Consider the following 24,252-nt stretch of genomic DNA (forward strand, 5'->3'; position numbering starts at 1 on the left):
AAACGTGGCTGGGTCTTTCAGCATGACAATGATCCCAAACACACCGCCCGGGCAACGAAGGAGTGACTTCGTAAGAAGCATTTCTATGATGGCCTAGCCAGTCTCCAGATCTCAACCCCATAGAAAATCTTTGGAGGGAGTTGAAAGTCCGTGTTGCCCAGCAACAGCCCCAAAACATCACTGCTCTAGAGGAGATCTGCATGGAGGACGGAAGGAATGGGCCAAAATATCCGCAACAGTGTGTGAAAACCTTGTGAAGACTTACAGAAAACGTTTGACCTCTGTCATTGCCAACAAAGGGTATATAACAAAGTATTGAGATAAACTTTTGTTATTGACCAAATACTTATTTTCCACCATAATTTGCAAATAAATTCATTAAAAATCCTACAATGTGATTTTCTGGATTTTTTTTCTAATTTTGTCTGTCATAGTTGAAGTGTACCTATGATGAAAATTACAGGCCTCTCTCATCTTTTTAAGTGGGAGAACTTGCGCAATTGGTGGCTGACTAAATACTTTTTTGCCCCACTGTACATAAAGATATATGAATGAGTGATGGTACAGAACGGCATAGGCAAGATGCAGTAGATGGTATCGAGTACAGTATATACATATGAGATGAGTAATGTAGGGTATGTAAACATATAAAAGTTGCAGTGTTTAAAGTGGCTAGTGATACATGTATTACGTATTTTGTTTCTGTAAGCTGTTTAACAAACTTTAATGGACTAACATTGGAATTGGAGTTGATTCCAAGGCAATACATAAAATAACTTAAATGCATCACTCAAAGCAAGCACATACCTGTATTTAGCTATGGAGCACGTTCTGATTGGCCAGTGAGGGGCCAAGCCTCGACACTCCCACAACTTGTTTATTCATCAAAATCCATCCCTTTTGCGCCAACGCCAGCAACTGCGCTGATAATTGTGTTTGTGAAAATAGCTCAAATATTTCTGACACATCCCCCGAACCTATAGCACAACCGCCCAACGCTAAGATTCACAATTGCGTTAGGTTTGTTCAAATAGAGCCCTGTGTATGAGTTCACAGGGAGTACTTCAAAAACTAACTGTTAGAAATCAAACACAACATAGCATTCCCTTGTGACTGGCTATCCTCTCTGTCTTGCTTGTGGTGCTGCCTATCTCCAATCTGTCTGGTAGTATTGTTCAGATTCAGGCAGTTGTGACTGACATTGTATTTACTTGAGCTGTTAGTCCATTGTAGCAGCTTGCGAGATCATTGAAAACAATTTGAATCATTTGAACGTTGAGAACGATTTGGGTCCAAGTGCACCATGCTCTACCCTTAACTGGGATCCCCCTGACACTATAAAGATGCATCGTTAAAAGGGGGCAAATCTCAGTGTTTTACCCCATCGACAGCTTTTAGGAAGGAGGCTTTAAATGATGACTGCTGGTAAGGCTTTCTCGTACAATTCCTATTGTAAAGAACAACATGTTGAATGGTAGACGTTTGTTGGAACATCATGTTACAGGCCTCTAACCAAAATGAGGCCACAGTTAGGCCATAAACAATTACATCCTGCTCCAGCCCTCTGGTTATCTGGTTTTATATCTTCCCTATTAACTAGTGTAGTGAACCTAATATATAATAATACTATATCCCATTTAGCAGGCACTTTTATCCAAAGCCACTTAGTCATGTGTGCAGACAAACCTGCACACATGATTAAGGCTCTGGGCTCCCGAGTGGCGCAGCGGTCTAAGGCACTGCATCTCAGTGCTAGAGGCGTCACTACAGACCCTGGTTTGATTCCAGGCTGTATCACAACTGGCCGTGATTGGGAATCCCATAGGGGGGCGCACAATTGGCCCAGTGGGGTCCGGGTTAGGGTTTGGCTGGGGTAGGCCGTCATTGTACATAAGAATTTGTTCTTAACAGACTTTACTGACTTAGTGTACCATAAAAGTAATTATAAGAAAAATACTCTGTTGCTCTATTCATCTCTCACTGTCTGAACTAACCTCTTTTAAAGGGAAGCATGCAGTAAAATCATAATGTCCTGTTAAGATTTTGTCAATTGTCAAATATTGTATATTAAGAAATGACTCACATTATGATTTTTGGTGCTATACCCCTTAAGGTTGATTTCAGATTCTTTACTTCTTGTCTATCCTCTTGTCTATCCTCTTATCTTTTCCTTTCATTCCATGTTTCTCAACAACACCTTCCTGTTTTCAGTCTCCCAAATACCTATTGAAGGTAAGAACAGCCTATGGTTGTTGTTTTATTTTACCTTCTACCTTATCTTGCATGACTTTCTTATTTTTCTCAGTTAACATTTTGAACATTTTTACTGTTTCCAATGGCTGGCTTCTGGTATCACGTGGAGGGGTTCAATTTCTCTGTGGTTTGACATTGTGACATTTTCATACACTCTTTGTAAAGCATCAAACCACCTTATGAGCTACACTACTATATTTTGTGTAAAGAAAGTACATGGTAACGATGAGTCAAACTCTGAAATATGATTGATGTGAAATGCATGTTCTCCTTTGCCCAATCAAAATCTGTGGAAAGTTCTAAACAGTTAATAGATGAGAAGCTGGTAAAAGTTATCATTGCAAACAAATGATTGAACTAGTGCAGACGTATGGACGGCCCTTGTTAAAATACATGAGCAGAAGTAGTCGAACAGAAAGGGGATGATTGCTGGTACTTCTGTCTGAACAGCGTTCAACATAGACGCTGCCAAGACATCCAATTACTGCATGAAGTTGTTCAGAAAATGTTTGACATACCTTTCCCCCTGTGCTAAGATGAAATAAGTATTAAGATATGCACTTTGCTGTGTAGACTTACTATAAAATATTGATTGCGTCATTCATTTTTATGAAGCCATGAAGTGTGCGGGCCATTAGAATGCTTATAATGTGTCCTGGTTAATCCGTTGTTAGAAGGACTATCTGGTTTGAGATGGCAAGCCTCATTATACAGTGCAGCGCTAGCTGCAATTCTCCCATGCCCCTCAGCTGTACACATCCATTCTCTACACTGTTGGCCTTAAGTGTTTATGGTGCTGCTACCCTTCCCAGACAACACAGTACAAGCAACAATGTACTGTATTCAGGTCCATCCCATTGTGAGGAAGGAGTTAATGGGACAGCTTGTGTTTAGGTGGACACCATGGAGATGATGCGACACCCTGAGGAAACCACCAACATGAGGAGACAGACAGTGGCCTCCTACTTCCGGGTATGTATCACCATCACCACACCCAACCATTCCGTTTCGGCAATGTTTTTCATTGACCTCTAATACAGTACAAAAATAGAAAAGGGTTTTAATTTCTGGGTCGATTTTTATCAAGGAGTGTGCCAGTAAAAATATTGTTTTGCTGACACAATAACAAAACAGCATCAGCACAGAATCTGTGAATTCCGCGATGACATTAGGAAGTAATGCATAATGCAAAGAATAATCCCTGTCACCTTCTATGCTCCGCCCACGTCGCCTTGCTTTGTCTCCTCACTGCGTTGGCAGTACTCCCTGATGGATCTGCTGTCTAAGATGGTGGTGGGTCAACCCCACTTTGTGCGCTGCATAAAGCCCAACGATGACAGACAGGCGCTGCGCTTCTTTAAGGAGAGGGTGATGGTGCAGCTGCGCTACACCGGGATCCTGGAGACAGTGAACATCCGCCGCCAGGGCTACTCCCACCGCATCCTGTTCGAAGAGTTTGTTAACAGGTAACAACTGCAGTGAGTCCGGGCGCGGCGGCGCTAGATGTGCACTCTGAGTGCCGACACAACCCCAGTGGTAGAGCAGGAACACGCGCACTGTGTGTGCTACATCACACAAAACACGGCTTCCTTAATTAGATGGGAGTTCAAACTTGAGCACAGCAATAGGCTCACTAATTGGCTATATCCTGTACAACTCACTTAACTGGGTGGGTTCAACTCTCTTAACTGTGTGTGTTCAACTCTCTTAACTGGGTGGGTTCACTTCACGGGACTTGGAAATAAGGGCACAATTCAAACAGAGAGGAACTCTGAGGCTGACCATAGACATTTTAATTCCTCTTTCTTTACTATTCATTAAGGGTTTGTTTTTATGCTCAGTGTCTTGGACACAGTCCATATCTGAGATAGAACCCCATTATTCCCCAGGTGGGTAATGAAGTAATGACGAAATTGGGTTAGATACAGATATAAGATAAGGTTTATATTTGTTTTTCAAATGTCTGGCAACATCTGCCAGTGTGAGCATAATAAGAATTCCATCTATTGAAAAAAACAAGGATTTAAACCTTCCTCGACCCATCAAGAATAAAATACATACTCAAACTAGGTCCTTGGGAAAACGTAGGAAACCTACGTTTGATCAATTATCCTTTGAAAAATATTCCAGGCACCTCCAATGGGGCGCTTTAATATGATGTACAATTTAATTAGCTTGGGCTTGTGCTTGTGGCCTGTGTAAAAAGCAGTGGGATGGCTGGTTAGTTTCGCTGCTCTAGGGGAGCTTTTAAAAGATTGTGTGTTTAATTTAGCCGGATTTCAAGCAGGAAACCTTGAATGACCACATGTCGTTCTTCTGCCTGTCCCAATTCTCCGACATTGTTGGTGAGGCTATTTTAGTTGAGGGTTCGCTTGATTTGGTGTTAAAAGTGATAGTGCATCACCTGACAATCGCCTTTTAACCCTCAGATAGAATGAATGTGTACATGCAGGTGTGTGTGAGGAGGGGGGAGGGTCTAGCTTCTCATTTAGCAGTGTTTAAAGCTACTGTCCTGTTGTGTTACTAAATTGATTTGACCTATCTATTGTTTGGAGTACAGGAGGCCATATCCTGACATGTCCCTGGCTTTCAACCTTGCCATTTGAAATCTATCCCATCCAAACCAGGCAGAAATAATTCTGACAGACTCAATAGTTAAACTGCACCTTTAGTGCAAAACTGATTTAAATTTGTGCTCTCATATCAAAGACTCGTCTGATGTTGCGAAGGAGTGTGCTTTGTATTTACCATCAAAGAAAGAACAGGTATCAACAGGAATTAGAATGAAAGGCTGTAGAATGAGGTGGGGGGGGGGTTTCAAAGACGATTTTCTTCAATCTCCATTGTTGTTTTTCTTTTCTTTGACCAACACCAGAACACAAGGATTGAACCAGCAGTTTGGGAGCCTTGATGTCCCTGAACAAACAGTTATATCAGCTCTGTCCTATGCGGGTGTTTTATAAACTGTGACAGGCGGGACAGTCAAGGGCCTTAGACAATGAAGTAGAGGAGACATGCACTGGAGCTGATTAACACAGATGGGCGTCATCTGTGTAGTGATTGAAATAAGAGAGCATAGTCCATTCAGAAAAGCTCAGACAATAGGCCTCTGTTAGTGACTCATGCCTCAGTGAGCCTCGTTTTCTTTGTGCACTGATCCACGGATGGCGATTGAATTAATTTAGATATAAATATATTTGGAAGTTGTATGAAAGGCACGTTTCTGAACTGTCTGAAAACACGGAATCACAGCAAAAAATATGATTACCTATGATGAAAGTCATATCTTTCCCTCTCCCCCCTTTTATAGGTATTACTACCTTGCTTTCCGGGCTCACCAGATGCCTGACTCCAGCAAAGAAAATGCCGTTGCCATACTGGAGCGGGCCAAACTAGAGAACTGGGTCTTAGGGAAGACAAAGGTAAAGTGATGATGATTAGCCAGGGAAAATTATAGTGATTCTTGTTTCAAAACATACGGATGGCATCGCAACTTTGTCCATGGATTGAGGTGCTTCGATGTTAAGCTCCCTGGGTTTACTGTATGTCAGGTGTTCCTGAAGTACTACCATGTGGAGCAGCTGAACCTCCTGCTGAGAGAGCTGATAGCACGGGTGATGGTGATGCAGGCCTACACCAAGGGCTGGCTGGGGGCGAGGCGCTACCGCAGAGAGAAGGAGAAGAGGAACCGTGGGGCCGTCGTCATCCAGTCAGGTAGCCATCCACCTGGCCTAATCTGGAGGACTATACTTCATAAAATAGATTAGTTTGATAACCACAGTGTGACCCATATAGGCCAAAAGAGCAATGCTTCAGAGTAGATAATAAGACCTCTGAGAGTTCATTGCCACCTGGTTGTGCTCTGTTTTGAAGTGGGGTCTCATGTTGTATGTGCCGTCTATATTGTTTGACTGAGGTTGATCAGTAGCTTATTTCTTTCTGTAGCCTGGAGGGGCCACACTACCCGGCAGAATTTCAAGCGAACCAGAAAGGAGAGGGAAGACGCGGCTGTTTGCATACAATCAGGTAAAGCATGGCAGATGTGGTTGTATTGTTCTCAGAAGTACTCAACACACTAAATAGGGCACTTCTGAAAATTGCATGTACTTCTATATCCAAATTATGTGCTTTGGAGTTTTTAAAAATATATTTTTAAGAGAAATGAATAAGGGTCTGAAAACCTTATGGTTTGATGAAATACCTTTTTGATCTCAATAAGCAGCCCATGAAACCGTAATAATTAATTAATAATGTATAAGGAAAGGCTTTTGAAAGTTTGGGCAGCATTTGGTCCCCATGTTTCAGAAGAACAGTGCATATTGAGATCCTTTTTTCCCTTTCATCTCTTTCCCAGTAAAGGCAAGAGAGGGGGGGGTTATCCCTTCTGTTTCCTCACAACTTCCTCTGTCAAATTCCCAGTCTATTACACTGCTCTCACATACCAGAAACAAGATGCCTTTTTATACTGTCAACCTTTTCATCTGAAATGTAAATTAATTCGTACTCAGTGTGCCTTGACGAAGATCAAAGTGGGCACATTAACCTTTGCGGGCCTCCCCCACTCCTTTGAGCCTCTCATTGGAGGACAAGGGACGGTGCCAAGAGGGGCAGGGGAGAGGAGGGGTAGAGGAGGGCTGGGGGGGAGGAGACTTGGCATTGTTTTATGTGGCTCTCCTAAGGGCTGCCCTCATCTGGCACATGGAGCATATCAGTCGCCTGCACACCTTGTGTAAATGTCCTCCATTAAAACCCTTGTAAATAACGCTATGGAATAGGTAAACAGGTTTTTTGGTGTGAGAAAGGCCCCGCTGTCGGCCCTCGCTCTTTATCTCTTTGTAGACCTCCACATTGACGTGTTTGTGTGTGGGCGGACGGGCTGAGGAGAAGGCCAAACCTGACATAAGTGGGGCCTCAGCCCCCCGACGGAACACTCCAACACGCTCACATTGTGTGTTCACTGCAGCTTATAGCCTTTGAGGTGGGCCGCATTTGCATTTTTTAAATAAACAGATGCCTTTCAAATGTATGAGTCTGGTGGCTCCTCAGATCTCAGCAGGGCCTGGGGGGCATGCTAACCATCGATCAGATTAGACCATGGAAAATAGAGCTGCTCAACAATGTACTCCAACATTCTTTTTCACTGTGTGTAATTTTACAACTAAAACACAAAGCCCTTTGACTGAATAGCGTGGCACGCTCTGTTTAGTGCCATCCATTAGGGTCCCCTTTTGTCATCACATATTGTTTTGAAAATGAATCCCTCCTTTTTTGGATTGATGGAAAGTGGATGCAACTTTTGTACCACTAACTGGCAGAATTTTTTACACTTGGATAACATCTTTGTTTACTAAATTGTAAGTTACAAGGCTTTGTTAGTTGCCAGTCAGTAATTGCCCAAGCCACACTAATGAGTGTTCTTTAAACTATTCCAAATAACATCTTGTGTCCTTTTTCTTTGTCTCATCTAGTTTAAGTTGTGCAGTTAAGCATAGCTTAATACTCTGAAATGAATTTAAATCCCAGATAATAATGCATTGATGGTAGTCATATTACTGTATCCACAGCATACAGGGGCCACCGAGTGCGTAAAGACCATGGAATCCAGAGGCACAGATCTCACCCAGGGGCAGGAGGCCACACTGACAGGAACGAGTATTTTGGGTCAGTTTCTTCATCCCTTTACCAATGATATATTCAGTGTGTGATTGTGTTGATGTATCCATTAGGCCCTAATGATTAGGGTGCTCCAAAGTCTGGCCACAGACAGCAGGGTTCAGTTATCTCCATTAGAGGTCGACCGATTAATCGGAATGGCCGATTAATTGGGGCCGACTTCAAGTTTTCATAACAATCAGAAATCGGTGTTTTTGGACACCGATTTGGCCAATTTTTATGTTTTATTTATTTATTTTTAATTACACCTTTATTTAATCTTTATTTAACTAGGCAAGTCAGTTAAGAACACATTCTTATTTTCAATGACGGCCTAGGAACAGTGGGTTAACTGCCTCGTTCAGGAGCAGAACGACAGATTTTTACCTTGTCAGCTCGGGGGATTCAATCTTGCAACCTTACAGTTAACTAGTCCAACGCTCTAACCACCTGCCTCTCATTCCACTCCACGAAGAGACTGCCTATTACGCAAATGCAGTAAGCTAAGGTAAGTTGCTAGCTAGCATTAAACTTATCTTATAAAAAACAATCAATCAATCAATCATAATCACTAGTTAACTACACATGGTTGATGATATTAATAGTTTATCTAGCGTGTCCTGCGTTGCATATAATCGATGCGGTGCGTATTGTTGCTCCAATAACCATAACCATTAATACCTTTCTTAAAATCAATACAAGAAGTATATATTTTTAAACCTGCATATTTAGCTAAAAGAAATCAAACATCAATGCCTTTCTTAAAATCAATACACAGAAGTATATATTTTTATACCTGCATATTTAGCTAAAAGAAATCCAGGTTAGCAGGCAATATTAACCAGGTGAAATTGTGTCACTTCTCTTGCGTTCATTGCACGCAGAGTCAGTGTATATGCAACAGTTTGGGCTGCCTAATTTGACAGACTTTTACGTAATTATGACATAACATTTAAAGTTGTGCAATGTAACAGGAATATTTAGACATATGGATGACATCCGTTAGATAAAATACGGAACAGTTCCGTATTTCACTGAAAGAATAAACGTCTTGTTTTCGAGTTGAGAGTTTCCGGATTCGACCATATTAATGACCTAAGGCTCGTATTTCTGTGTGTTATCTTGTTATAACTAAGCTTTTGATTTGATAGAGCAGTCTGACTGAGCGATGGTAGGCACCAGCAGGCTCGTAAGCATTCATTCAAACAGCACTCTCGTGCGTTTGCCAGCAGCTGTTTATGACTTCAAGCCTATCAACTCCCGAGATTAGGCTCGTGTAACCGATGTGAAATAGCTAGCTAGTTAGCGGGGTGCGCGCTAATAGCGTTTCAAACGTCACTCGCTCTGAGACTTGGAGTAGTTGTTCCCCTTGCTCTGTATGGGTAACGCTGCTTCGAGGGTGGTTGTTGTCATTGTGTTCCCGGTTCAAGCCCAGGTAGGAGCGAGGAGAGGGACGGAAGCTATACTGTTACACTGGCAATACTAAAGTGCCTATAAGAACATCCAATAGTCAAAGGTTAATGAAATACAAATGGTATAGAGAGAAATAGTCCTATAATTCCTATAATAACTACAACCTAAAACTTCTTACCTGGGAATATTGAAGACTCATGTTAAAAGGAACCACCAGCTTTCATATGTTCTCATGTTCTGAGCAAGGAACTTAAACGTTAGCTTTCTTACATGGCACATATTGCACTTTTATTTTCTTCTCCAACACTTTGTTTTTGCATTATTTAAACCAAATTGAACATGTTTCATTATTTATTTGAGGCTAAATTGATTTTATTGATGTATTAAGTTAAAATAAGTGTTCATTCAGTATTGTTGCAATTGTCATTATTACAAATAAATTTGTAAAAATCGTTCGATTAATCGGTATTGGCTCTTTTTGGTCCTCCAATAATCGGTACCGGCATTTAAAAATCATAATCGGTCGACCTCTAATCTCCATAGGGATGATATTCTGTGTTTTTGTATGTTTGTTTGTGGTTTACTGTAGTTTTTTAGTGTTAAGTGTATCTGAAGGCCATTAGATCTGAGCCTGGTGTGCACCCCTGCCAAGCTCATGCTCAAGTTGTTACAGAAAGACCTCCGGTAGAGACCACAGTCATGGGGCAAAGGGGTTTGCATACCAGTCACTCAACTTGAGCTCTACTATGCAGACCTCTTTCCTCCCCTCGTTAATGTACTGTTGTTTCAACCACTAGAGGAAGCTCCTCCTATTGCACCACCTCTCCTTTTTATAAATGTAATAAATAACTTTCCACCAAGATAGTGCACTTGTCTGACCGCAAATGGGGCTGGGCTCTGAACTGCTCTCCAGATGTAAGAGCTGAATGCAGTTTGTGTTTACTCAGCGTATGGGCAGGCCAGTCATTAAGGAAGTATGTGTGAAGTCCAACCCAGCTGACTGTCGCACCGCTCTCCTTCAACACTTGTTCTTTCATTCAAGACTACTATTTGATTCTCTCTTGCCTTATTATTTGGAATAGTATTGGTTTATTCCATCATCTTCAAATGTTAAGGGTATTATATATATATTTTAAAAGAAAGTAAATACATAGGCAGTACTTGGGTTTGGAAGTATATTGCCAACTGATGCACAGATCCCCCATTTTGTTGGAGAAGCTGAAATCTTTATTCATTTCTGCTTTTATTGAATTTGTCGGTCAAGGGCGGCAATGCATCTCTCCAGACTCAAAGACTAGATTTCCACATCTGAAAATGTTATGCTTGTTGTATACCCGGGCTGAGAAGTTTTTCTTCTGGGAATTTTTTCTCCATGTTTACAATCATATTCCTTGGTGAGAAAACTTCAAACCTCAACTTAACAATTCTGTTTAATCAGTGTTGGAATCACTCCATATAGATTTATTTTGACGAGATCTGGCCCATTTTCCCCTTTTTAAGATCTGTGGGCTCTTACCTACACACTGTTACTTTCCCCTTTTATATCACTCTGTGCCTTGCACACTGTCTACGTTTGTGTCTATCTCCAAAGGTTTCTATTGCATCACACTGCCCATCCTGAATAATATCCCCCAGCTTTGTTCTGTTGCTCTACTGTGTGTTCAGTCGTGTGTCTATATGTCATATGAAAAGAGAGACAAGATGAAGGATGGTAAATCTTGCATAATAGTTTGTATATCATTATCTATGTTGTACCAGGTGAAATCTATTGTGATAGGTGGTTTAGGATCAGTCGTCTAAACTCTCTTTTTCACCTTTGTAGGTATGATGGCAGACACACTTCCAATGATCACAGAGAGAAGGTAAGTTTTTATCAGAGAAATGAATATTTTAGCATAATACTGTACTTCTACAAAGCCCCTTGAACATCGATTATTCATTAGTTTTTTGAGTCCTTGAGACAAAAGACTTCTCTTGCTCCAAACTCCATCTCAATAGAGAGAGACAGGGTGGTACAGGAATGGGAGAATCAAAAGGCTGGAAATTCGCGGCTGAGAATAAATGCTTGCTGTTCCCGGAGGTGATTTTGTCTTTGCGCTTCTCTTTCTACAGATGTTAGACCCCTTTTTGGTAAAGACCTGAGGTTCTTTGGTAGCACTTTGATATCCTGCTCGAATTCAATATGTGAAATAGAAGAGCCACTCCGTGACTCGGAGCACATCACAGTCTTTGAAGTCTGATCCAATTTTTGCTGCTCACCATTTGATGTTGAAAGGATGAAATGAGGAAAACGCAGTAACTCTGCTGAGCATATGTAAGATTTAAAAAGCAAAATCCTTTGGAGGATGTACTTAGAAATGTTAAGCAGATTAATACTTTCCTATGGCTCTTTTATTCAAAGGTAATTTCTTTATATGAGAGGTCTGTCTGTGTTGTTATTTTCAACCTCACAATTAAGTCAGTGTGCTGCTATTTGCAGGGAGGTAGGGGTAATAGCGGGGCCTATGCGATTGCATTAGCATGTGATTAACATTGCAAAACACATTCATGGGTTGTGTCTGCCAAAACAGTGAATTAAAAATAAATGAATTTGAATCCAGTATGACTAAGAAACAATAATAAATAGGCGGCCTGCTTTTACTTGTGTCTTTCTGTCTGTCTGTGTATTTTGTGTTTCCATTGACAGTACTCTTCTGGCTGTGTTTATGCTTCTTCTTTAAAGGTTGCTCCCGACCGCCATGATAAACAACTGAGAAATGACAGCAGAGACAAAGTCAGAGAAGGCACAGTAGTGAAGCCTTGCAGGGAGACAGGCAGCCTGCGAGACACACAGTGTAAACAAGGTAAGCCCGAGCACAGAGCTGAAGGGTGCAGGTAATTACGTAAGGAGACAGGAGAAATCCAGCTTTAATTGATAAAGTGCCATTTTTAATTCAGGAACCCTTTCATCCCTACCAATCCTTCCTGCCTTTTTTTGTTGACAACAAAGTATTATGAGTGATATTTTTATGTTATTTTAACCTGGGTCAACTGGTCATAAACAACGTCTCATCACAGGGGTTTTAGAATTGGAGCTATAGCACTTCAAAGCCTCATTCTCCCACACGCCAAGCCCTTTGCTAAAGATCTCATCAATGGCTCTAATAGACACCCATACTAACGGTGACAAGAAAATACACAAACCCTGATTTGTTGAACATATGTTTGGTTTGCTTTTTGCCCAAGGCGCTGAATTCCATTAATTCATGCTGCCTGGGAGGCTGAGTGGGTGGTTGAGCAGGGGGCTGCTGATTACGGCCGTCACCCAGCCCACCACTAGCCTGCCTGGGTAATGGGGGCCCGGCCCTTCATTAATGTTATTATGAGACTGAGGTAAGAGACGGAGGTGGAATACCGTTTAGCTACACGACCGGGAGATTACGAGGATTAGACATGATAATATAACACAGACAGGGCTCTCCAGCGGGCGCGGGATTAGTGTCAGCATGCCACAGCAGGTCTGGGTTAGATAGCAGCTAATTCGGTAATGCTGGATACAGGTGACCCCCGTTCTGAAGCATCACTGCCGCTGACAAGGGACTGCTTTTAAGAATTTATGATGTGTGAATATGAAAGGAAATGCTGGAAGGAATAGCAGTTTGAGTTTAATTTCATTCATTGAAATATGCATTTAAAGTGTTTCCCCCACTGTAGTTCCCTGGTTTATACTAGCAAAAATAATTAAGCAGTTATGCCATTATAAATTGGGAAAATATTCATTATAACTAGCTAGGTCCATTAATAATGAGGTTTGAAATTCCCTTCTCCTGAGAGCAGGGTAGCTGGTTTCGGGGCAAAATGCTAAATGCTGTGATAAAAACATTTTCATTTTCCATAAGCCATGGGCTTTCATAATGCTTCACTTGTGTTGTGTGTAGAGGTCACATAGACTTTCAGGTATTCATCATCTCTTTCCTACACGTTTATATTCTGAGGTCTGCTTATGGCTCAAGTTGCTTTCAGGAAACCATATTTGAATACGTTGAGGGAGGCCACGGTAGCTCAGGCACCCAGGGTACACTTTGATCCCTGCAGATCTGAGGCCTTTTTTATCCTGAGGTTGAGCGAGTCATGGAAGCCTGGCCCTGCCAGATGTTTGGAGACCAGGCTTCTTCCTGTGTCTCATCCTGCCGACGCCCCTGGTGAATGCTTATATTCTGGGGCTGTGGTGAACCTGGCGTGTTTCAGGACACCAACAGAGAAAGTTGAAAATTAGCCCAGGAAATTCAAATCCGCTTTGCATTTGGCCAAAAGAGCTGTGGCACGACCCGGAACCTCTCTGCGTTTGATGGACGCTAAGTCCCTTCTAAGTAATTTGACTGAGCTCAGCTGTGCTGTGTGGTCCAGGACAGCCCCATTTGTGAAAGCAAGACAGGAGGAGATTACCCTTAGTTTCAAAGATGTCTGTTTCAGTGTATGTTTAACACTGGGCTAAGGCACTATCCTCCAGCTTTAGCCAGATACCTGCAGTGCTGTCTTTTGTGGAAGCAAGAAGGAAAGAGAGAATTAAAGCACTCCACAGACGCAGCCCTTCTTTACATCCCACTGGGCACAAACTGGTTGAATCAACATTGTTTCAATGTAATATGTCAACGTATTGTAATATGGAGTCAATGTGAAAAATACATTGGATTGCAGAAAGTCATCAACGTAAACTGTTGTTTTCAACAACAGAATTATGTCATTATGGTAAAAATAAAATTCTACATAGACAAAACTAGTGTAAAATATGTTGAATTTGTACCTTTGAAACAGCGTCAGATCTTCACCGTTATATACACTATCAGAAGAAAAAAACAGTAGACTGGGCAGCACATCCTACTGGAGAGTTGATTATCTATAGCAGGGATAGGCAACTTTGATGGGGTGGGGGCCACTAAAAATCTGAACTCATCATGAGGGGCCGCAGTGACTTACGGGTCTGTGTACCCACATCCATACCCACACATGCTGTCAGAACCCGTCCTAGTCTTTTGGGTGAAATTTTGTTGGGGAAACCCCTTGCCAGCAAAACATTTTAGCAGCCCCCCCAGTGGAGACATTCCTGCAATTCTACACATTTTACCATGCGGTGTAGAGAATAATAATAATTTCCTGCAATTCTACAGATTTTGCCATAGGCTGGAAAAAAATGTTTGAAGTTTTTAATATAATATCGAAGAGTGACTGACAAAATCATTGTGACCGGTAATTTGACCATGATTACTACAAGTTTAGATAGCTGGCTAGATTAACTTTCCAATCTAAAAATTGTTAGCTGACATGGGCTAGTTGAGTGACTGCCAGTAGCTAGGTTTCCATCCAATTGGCGACAGATTTTAATGCAAATTTTCCTAAATCTGCAGAACGGACTTGTTGCAGATAAAAATCAGTGCGTGATGCTGTAGCGCACACAAAATGTACTTTTAAGCTTACATTTTCATGTACTGAATAAGAATCTAAAGTTTATTGTGCTTCCATCACATTTTCAACCTTTTTCTGGCACCACTCCGCCAGGGCCCTCTCACCTCCTCCCTGTAGGCTGTCTTGTCATCGTTGGTAATCAGACCTACCACTGTTGTGCAAGCTTGATGATTGAGTTGAAGACGTGTGTGGCCAACCAGTCACGGGTGAACAGGGAGGACTGGAGGGGGCTGAGCACGCACCCTTGTGGGGCCGCCTGTGTTGAGGATCAGCGCAGTAGAGGTGTTGTTATCTACCTTCACCACCTAGGGGCGGCCTGTCAGGAAGTCCAGGACCAAGTTGCACAGGTTGGGGTTCAGACCCTGGGCCCCAAACTTAATGATGAGCTTAGACGGTACTATCGTGTTGAAGACTGAGATGTAGTTAAAGAACAGCATTTTTACATAGGTATTCCTCTTGTCCAGATGGGATAGGGCAGTGGGCAGTGCGATGGCGATTGTGTCATCCGTGGATCTATTGAGGCAGAATGCAAATTTCAGTGGGTCTAGGGTGTCGGGTAAGGGGGAGGTGATATGATCCTTAAGTAGTTTCTCAAAGCACTTCATGATGACAGACATGAGTGCTACGGGGCGACAGTCATTTAGTTCAGTTACTTTTGCTTTCTTGGGTACAGGAACAATGGTGGACATCTTGAAGCAAGTGGCGTCAACAGACTGGGATAGGGAGATATTGAATACTCCAGCCAGCTGGTCTGCGCATGCTCTGAGGACGCAGCTAGTGATGCCATCTGTGCCTGCAGCTTTGTGAGGGTTAAAAAGCTTAAATGTCTTACTCACGTCAGCCACGGAGAACAAGAGCTCACAGTCTAGGGGAGTGGTGGTGGCCCACATCGGCGGCACTGTGTTTTCCTCTAAGTGGGTGAAGAAGGTGTTTAGCTTGTCCAGGAGCAAGACGTCGATGTCCGCACCGTGGCTTCTTTTCCCTTTATAATCCGTGATTGTCTGGAGTCCCTGCCACATACGTCTTGTGTCTGAGCCTTTGAATTGCCGCTCCACTTTGTCTCTGTGCTAACATTTTGCCTGTTTGATTGCCTATGAAGGGTATAACTGGACTGTTTCTACTCGGTATTCCCAGTCATCTTGCCGTGGTTAAATGCGGTGGTTTGTGCTTTCAGTTTTGTGCGAATGCTGCCATCTATCCACGATTTTTTCGTTTGGATAGGTTTTAATCGTCACAGTGGGAACAACATCCCCTATACACTTCATGATGAACTCAGTCACTGTGTCAGTGTATACGTCAATGTTATTCTCGGAGGTAACCCGGAACATATCCCAGTCCACGTGATCAAAACAATCTTGAAGCATGGATTCTGATTGGTCAGACCAGCATTGAACAGTCCTTATCATGGGTACTTCCTGTATGTGTTTCTGCCTATAGGAGCGGGATAGGGGAATTTACATGGCTGTGACGATGACCGAAGAGAATTCTCTTGGGAGGTAATGCGGTCGGCATTTGATTGTGAGATATTCTAGGTTGAGTTAACAAAAGGGCTTGAGTTCCTATATGTTTCCACAATCACACCATGAGTAGTTAATCATCAAACATACACCTCCGCATTTCTTTTCCTGGAAAGTTCTTTATTCCTGTCTGTGCGATGTACTGAGAACCCAGCTGGCTGTATGTACGGGTACAGTATATCCGGAGAGAGGCATCATCATAAGTTTACTTCCTAATGATGTCAATATTTGCACAAAGGGGTTTCCACTACCATTTCTCTCATTATTAATTTTAACGACACAAAAGATCCCACCATGTCAAACGAACAAATGATCTGTCAGCATTTATACCATTATTTAACTAGGCAGGTCAGTTAAGAACAAATTCTTATTTTCAATGACGGCCTAGGAATAGTGGGTTAACTGCCTTGTTCAGGGGCAGATCGACAGATTTTTACCTTGTCAGCTCGGGGATTCGATATTGCAACGTTTCAGTTACTAGTCCAACGCTCTAACCACTAGGCTACCTGCCTCCCCAAAATGTATACAATTTTACCCCATCTTCCTGTTTCCATCCCAGCTGGCGTAATTTGTTTTTATACATTATAACTTTGCTCCCATAGAAACTGGATGGAAAGGTGACATAACAAGAAAAACCTTGGGAAAACACATTGGGAATTCAACAAACTTCTGCATGTCTTTCTGAGTGGGTGAAGAAAGGTTGAAATCTCATCGATCAACGTCTCAACCAAAAATTACCCACATTTCCATGATGAAATTATGTGGTTTGTGTCAAAGCTTGACACACAAACGTGTCAACCTTTTGATTTGCAGCATTTTGTTACCAAGAAAGTTCAGCAAGGTGCATCCACCAAACATTCATGTAAACAGAACACTTACAGTATGTAACTTCTCTCCCTGTCTCACCAGCCTGAATATTAATACAATATGAATAATAATTCAAAATGAGTCAAGCAGACGAAAGGCTCTGCGAGCAATGCGGTGATATGATCAGAGTGCTGTTTACGCTCCTCAGTGTGGTAAACAGGCTGGTGCCGAGGATCAGTCAGAGGCTGACTTTATGGGTTATGAAAGCTGAGCTACTTATGTTAACAGGTTTTTTGAAGATTATAGTCCTGGTAAACATACATGTCAGAAGTGAGACAGTGATAAAGAGGAGTCACAACACAGAGACCAATTACCACTGCTTCTAGAAAGACACTTAACATGGTCTTTTGATGAGTAGGGAAGGAAAAGGAAAGGAAAAGAGGAAGGCTCAGTACCTTCGAGGTTATTGTTCTGTACCTCGACTCTACAGATGTAACATCTTAATTTGAGCCAGTTTGCAACAGCAGGAAAATAATCCTGCAACAACAGAAAATGTTAATTGTTAATGGACATTTTTTTGTAGGGGTTGATACATTTTTTGTTGGGGCAAACCAAGTCCGGCATTTTAAAGTGGAAATTACAAACTTTAGAAGCCTTTTTAAACCTTGAATATACTATAAGTTTGCATTTCCTGCAGTGCAGGAAAATTCTCAGCAACAAAATAATGAAGATCCTACATCTGTATAGTCTAGTCATTGTGCCTTGATTTGGTTGGCACCCTGAGCTGTGCTGCAGCTGTGAGTGGTCAATGGGAACACGGCATTAGGACATGGACTTACCCAGTTGTAATGTTCTAAAACCCGCGTTTACTGATCCATCCCACTTTCCTACCGTCCAACTTGCTCATTACCAGCAACTCTGACACCACTTACCACATGTCCTCCCACTAACTGTGCAACCACGATGCCATACTCCCCCAGTCCAGCCCCTACCCTCACCAACACCAACATATCAACATACATCTGCAAGACAAATGATCCACCCTCTCCGTGTTCCTCAGACAAATACTCTCCCTCTCTCACTGTCTCTCAACCTTTTGATTTATCTGTCTGTCTCCACCCATCATAGAGGCTGAAATTACAGGTGCGTCGCAGAGGTAGCTGAAATTTGGAGTGGATAGGAAGACTCAATTTAACGGAAGGAAGGAGGACTCCTGTCTGCCACTACCTACCATAATCCTCTTAATGTCAGTGAGAGTAGTTAACAGGATGTACTTCCAAACTACTCATCATCACAATTTCTACAGAATAATATTTTCAAACGTACCTGTAGTATATGAAGGTATAAGATTATATTGCAACTTTTCTTTTAGTATCGTACAAGTGGCTTGGGTTATTTGGAACATTTTGTCATGCTAGAACTTTTAAAGGCCCAGTGCAGTTAAAAATGAGATTTTTCTGTGTTTTATGTATATTTCCACACTATGAGGTTGGATTAATCCTGTATAATAATACTAATTCCCTTTTAGTGTAAAAGCTGTTTGAAAAGACCGCCTGAAATGTCAGCCTATTTTGGTGGGATGGAGTTTTGGCCTGCCTGGTGACATCATCAGGCGGTAAATTCAACAATAGACCAAACCTCTTCCATTAACAGCTAGTTTTCAGTTTTCTTCTCCCAACTCAGACCTTGTCCCAGATAGTCCTAGCAAAATTCTTGCTTGAGAAATTGCTCTTTGCTAAGAAGCTATTTTTGTTTATATTTTACGATTTTGATTTGAAAACATTCACAGTAAGGTACATAATTGTTAATTGAGATACCTTTAAGATATCCTGTTTTTTGAAGTTGTTGTCCTTTAGTTGTTGATCTTTAGAAGTGGTTATAAGAATGTATATTATCCATCACATTTTAGTTGCTTGGTTCACTCGTAGGATGTTTTCTCAATGACTGTCCGACTTCCCCTGTGCAACATACCAACATGTACTCACTGCTCAATCTGGAGGGCTGTAATGATACATTATACAGAGGTCTGACAAATGATTGACTTCCAGAAAACTGTGGGATTTTCCCAGCACATGAAGATTTGTTCAGAAGTCAAGCCCCAAATCTGCCGTCAGTGGAAATGATTGATTTCAGTGTGAAAAATTGAAAATTGGTTGTAAGTAATAACATCCTCTGCCTGCATTAGTTAAAAACAGATGCAGGAAATGCCCTTTGGACCATTATCTGGAAAACCTTGTGATTTTTCTAGTGTGCCTTATAATTCAAAGCACATGGTTTACCAAATTAAGACATTGGTAATAAATCACAGTAGTCCTGAAAAGCTCTCGAACTCCTATTGAAGTTTGACTAGAGTTAGCTATCTATTCAGGGACTTTCTGTTAGCAATAAACCATGTGTGTGTGTGTGTGTGTGTGTGTGTGTGTGTGTGTGTGTGCATGTGTGTGTGTGTGCATGCGTGTGTGTGTGCATGTGAGGGTTTGTGAGGGAAAAAGAGGGGTATGGGCTGCACATGTCTTATTTAGGCATCAAAGGACTCAACTGATGATTTTTCATTATAATCCATGCCTTTTGGTGATTCGGCTCCCTCCATCTGAATAAACAAAGCCCCAAGTGGATAACTGGGGTCTATGATAATTCAGGTGATCACAGCACATGATTCAGGAAGTAAATCAATACATCTCTTTCATTTATTTGGCTAAAATCCCATTTAGCAGCTCTTCAATGTTGTTTCTGAGGAGCGTTCTGATTTTCAAGGGATTTAAAACGGGTATTTAGAGATGTTTTACGAATCATCTGGACCTCTTTGAAAATGAAAGAAAGTACCTATTTAAAAAAATATTCTCATCCTTTTTATCTAGAGATGCAAGCATGTACAAAATGTAAGTATGTTGCAAACTCTGCTGGAATTTTTTTCTTCTTCTGTATTCTCTGATCGTTATTCCTCACCGCAGATGCTGCCCACTATTATCATATAGCAAGCCTTGTGTGAGCCACTGTCTGACCTCTTCCCAGACCTACCTGGGTCCAAAATGCTCTCGTGCCAGAAGCCCGTTTGGCAGCCTCAGTGTCTGTAAGATATCTGCGGCAACAACATTCCTCTGGGGCTGGCCTGGATCAAATGGCAGTGATTTCCCAAACAGGTGGAGATGGGAAGCCTGACCCTTTCTCTGATCTGCTACACGCTTTAATCGCTGCGGGTCATGCCTTGATAAATGGGGATGTTGGAACTGAGAGTTGTGTTTCTGACTCCTAGACTGCACAGACACACAGGGATCCAGCTGTATATCAGAGCAGCCAAGTTACAATCATTCACTCAGGATGGAGGGTCTCATGTGAATATAGAAAACATCTCACCTCAGACCCCAAACAACATAAATCTCCTCCATTCAGTCGTGTAGTGCTGTGATGAAACGTTGCTTTGCCATGAACATCTGATGTCCTTAGTCTGTTTGTTTTAAAGGAAAGAGCCACTGAACAGAACTTGTTAAATAACAAGATTGCACGTCAGCTAACTAGCTATCTCTAGCATAACTACTCTTAGTTTTTTTTATTTGAATTTTCATAACATATTTTGTTCCAGTGAAAAACAGTTTGTGCTGCTATATAGTTACATTATTCTGCAGTGTGATTACATTATGAAACTTTGTTCAAGGACGTCATTATTCTTGATTGAGTGCTTTGATGTGGTTTCAGGGGAATTAGAAATTTGCTTATCAAACCCATTTCAGACATCATTAAAATAACATATTTTTTGTAAAAACGTAAGGTGCATAATACACAAAACCGCAATCCCCACACCAATAGTGCCATGCTCCAACCAGCTGAGCTAATGGTTGTTTAGATACAGTTCAGAATGGTTTTTGCACAGGAGGTTGACTAGTACGCCTACTACACATTCAGAATCAAACCATGAAGGGAACTTTGTCCTAAGGGCATTCTGTCAATTCCCAGCTGCCAATTGGTAATCTAAATGTATTAGACACCTCACGTTAGAATTATATGACAAACAGTATAAGTCAAAAGTAGCATAGGGTTCTCTTTCAGTTATTAATTTCGAGATCTCAGAGGTGAGGGTTCGCTAGGACGGCCTACTCTCTTGGAAGTACCAGACAGACAGGTAGAGTGGCGAATGAGGTGAGACCCTCACTTCTATAAAATGAGCCACTCTCCCTCCCTCTGGTTATTCTCGCTTCTCTTCCTCATATCGACTGAAAACCGTAAAGGATATCGCTGCTGAGCGTAGGTCTTCAGACCCTGTTGAGAGGTTGAGTACTAACGGGAAGGTTTCTGTTTTCGAGTAGAAATTCCTTTTCTACTTTTCAGTATCCATTGGTAGTTGGCGTCATTGCTAGCTATTGGAACTGGGTTAGCCCACGCTGCAAGACTTAGGTTAACTTGGCTAGTATCAAGTGTTAATGGCGTACCAAGCTAGCTAGTTAGGAGCCTTGCAGCTAACAGCTAGCAATATTGAGCAACGAATAATGCTATAGCCGCGAGGCTAGTGGGGAATTAGCTAGCTAGCAGCTACCTCGTGGTGAAGGTGTGCGGTGGCTAGCTCAGTGCTGTCTGAAAGAAACCACGTGACCGAGCTTTCAGCCGTGAAAGCTGAGAGAATCGTTCTAGTTAACACAACCTTGACCTTTTTCCACATTTTGTTGTGTTACAGCTTGAATTTCAAATTGATTGAATGTAGTTTTTTTGTCGCTGGCCATATGACATAATACCCCATAATATCAAAATGGAATTATGTTTTTAGACATTTTTACAATAAAAAATGAAAAGCTGTAATGTCTTGAGTCAATAAGTATCCAAACCCGTTTGTTATGCGTCCTAAATAAGTTCAGCAGTAAAAATGTGCTTAACAAGATGCATAATAAGTTGCATGGACTCACTCTGTGTGCAGAGTAGTGTTTAACATGATTTTTTCATGACTACCTCATCTCTGTTTTCCAATGTCTCTCAAAGAAGAGCGAGCACCTATTGGTAGATGGGTAAAAATAAAAAATCAAGCAGACACTCAATATCCCTTTGAGCTTGGGGAAGTTATTAATTACACTTTGGATTGTGTATCAACACAGCCAGTCACTACAAAATACAGGGTTCTTCCCAATTCAGTTGTCGGAGAAGAAGGAAACTGCTCAGGGATTTCACCATGAGGCCATTGGTGACTAAAACAGTTACGGAGTTCAATGGCTGTGATAGGAGAGAACTGAGGATAGATCAACAACATTGTATTTACGCCACAATACTAACCTATTTGACAGAGTGAAAAGAAGGAAGCCTGTACAGAATAGACTTACAGTTGTAATCGCTGCCAAAGGTGATTCTAACAAGTATTCAGGGGTGTGAATACTTATGTAAATTAGAATTTCTGTTGTTATTTTTCAATAAATTTGCAAAAATGTCTAAAAACATGTTTTCATTTTGTCGCTATGGGATATTCTGTGAAGATTGGTGAGAGAAAAAAAAAATGTTTTATCAATTTTGAATTCAGGCTGTAACACAACAGAACCTGCATAAAGTCAAGGAGTATGAATACTTTCTGAAGGCACTGTAGGTTAAACTAGACGAGAGAACAGAGCTAGCAGTGCTATCGTGTTGCTGGTAGGGTATGCTAGTGAGGTTGGCTTGCTTAGAGGCAAGGCTCATAACTAGCTAGCTTGGTACGCCATTTATATAAGATACTATTTGCTAGCTATAAGCCGCAGGACTTCAAACTTGCTAGCCTACGTCGTCTACACGTTGTTCTTGCAACAGGCATTGCTTGGTCCCCCTAACAAGCCTTTTCCCTCGCAATGGTGACTGCTATCCTGCCCCGGGACAATCCTAGCACTTGAACCCCCACGGTCTTGTGCTTGCGGCTCCATGATTGCTGGGAAAGATTCCCACCCTCTATGCATCAATTGTTTGGCTAAGGAACATGCCCAGAAGGCTCTCGAGTCCTGTGATCACTGCTATTCCTCCTAGGTCGGCCAACCTAGGGCGCAGCCCTGGCAGCTAAGGATGGTGTACTTAAGTAAAAAAGTAATTTAAAGTACTACTTAAGTAGTTTTTTGTGGTATCTGTATTTTACTTTACTATATATGCCCTTCGGACATATTTCTTCCACTATACATATTTTACCAATTGGCCTGGTTTACCACACAGAGCTCTGCTGATCCGTCCGCTGATGTAACTGCACGAGGGGGCCACAACAGACTTTCCTCCGTCGCATCATCTCTCTAAGGCCTTTCTGTTAGCCTGCTAGCCTCGTGCCGCTAGCTGCCTGAAGCCACGTACTGGGCTTGTATGATCACCCGGCTACGCATGCCTTTCCCTAACGTCACCATGCAGTGTCGATTGCTGTTCTGGTTTGTAACTATTGTTTTATTTCACTATAGAGCCTCTAGCACTGCTCAACACACCTCGGCTAACAATTTAGTTCCACCTCCCACACACGCAGTGACATCACCTGGTTTAAATGCTATTTCTAGAGACAATATCTCTTTCCGGACCTCTGGCAGTCTCTATGGGCGTGCCACAGGGTTCAATTCTCGGGCCGACTCTCTTCTCTGTATACATCAATGATGTCGCTCTTGCTGCTGGTGATTCTCTGATCCACCTCTACGCAGACGACACCATTCTGTATACTTCTGGCCCTTCTTTGGACGCTGTGTTAACTAACGTCCAGACGAGCTTCAATGCCATACAACTCTCCTTCTGTGGCCTCCAACTGCTCTTAAACGCAAATAAAAATAAATGCATGCTATTCAACCGAACATTGCCCGCACCTGCCCGCCAATCCAGCATCACTACTCTGGACGGCTCTGACTTAGAATACGTGGATAACTACAAATACCTGGGTGTCTGGCTAGACTGTAAACTCTCCTTCCAGACTCACATTAAGCATCTCCAATCAAAAATTAAATCTAGAATCGGCTTCCTATTTCGCAACAAAGCTTCCTTCACTCATGCTGCCAAACATACCCTCGTAAAACTGAACATCCTACCGATCCTTGACTTCGGCGATGTCATCTATAAAATAGCCTCCAACACTCTACTCAGCAAACTGGATGTAGTCTATCACAGTGCCACCCGTTTTGCCATCAAAGCCCCATACACTACTCACCACTGCGACCTATACACTCTCGTTGGCTGGCCCTCGCTTCATACTCGTCGCCAAACCCAC

The 24,252-nt window shown here is 42.0% G+C and overlaps 1 protein-coding gene across 5 annotated transcripts in view; it reads left to right on the forward strand.

The window, feature by feature from the left end:
• myo3b (myosin IIIB) overlaps positions 1–24,252 on the forward strand; it is a 111,647-nt gene that overhangs the window by 67,809 nt on the left and 19,586 nt on the right. For 4 of the 5 annotated variants that reach the window (XM_024405025.2, XM_024405040.1, XM_024405051.2 and 1 more), the window contains 9 exons: positions 2,212–2,232; positions 3,148–3,225; positions 3,514–3,719; positions 5,564–5,675; positions 5,805–5,967; positions 6,199–6,279; positions 7,818–7,914; positions 11,141–11,180; positions 12,041–12,161. In XM_024405025.2, coding sequence (XP_024260793.1) covers positions 2,212–2,232; positions 3,148–3,225; positions 3,514–3,719; positions 5,564–5,675; positions 5,805–5,967; positions 6,199–6,279; positions 7,818–7,914; positions 11,141–11,180; positions 12,041–12,161 — 919 coding nt within the window. The remainder of the gene's footprint in view (positions 1–2,211; positions 2,233–3,147; positions 3,226–3,513; positions 3,720–5,563; positions 5,676–5,804; positions 5,968–6,198; positions 6,280–7,817; positions 7,915–11,140; positions 11,181–12,040; positions 12,162–24,252) is intronic. The other variant, XM_024405032.2, reaches the window with a different exon arrangement.

The sequence above is a fragment of the Oncorhynchus tshawytscha genome, linkage group LG03, assembly GCF_018296145.1.
Source record: "Oncorhynchus tshawytscha isolate Ot180627B linkage group LG03, Otsh_v2.0, whole genome shotgun sequence".
In the NCBI taxonomy this organism is placed as follows: Eukaryota; Metazoa; Chordata; class Actinopteri; order Salmoniformes; family Salmonidae; genus Oncorhynchus; species Oncorhynchus tshawytscha.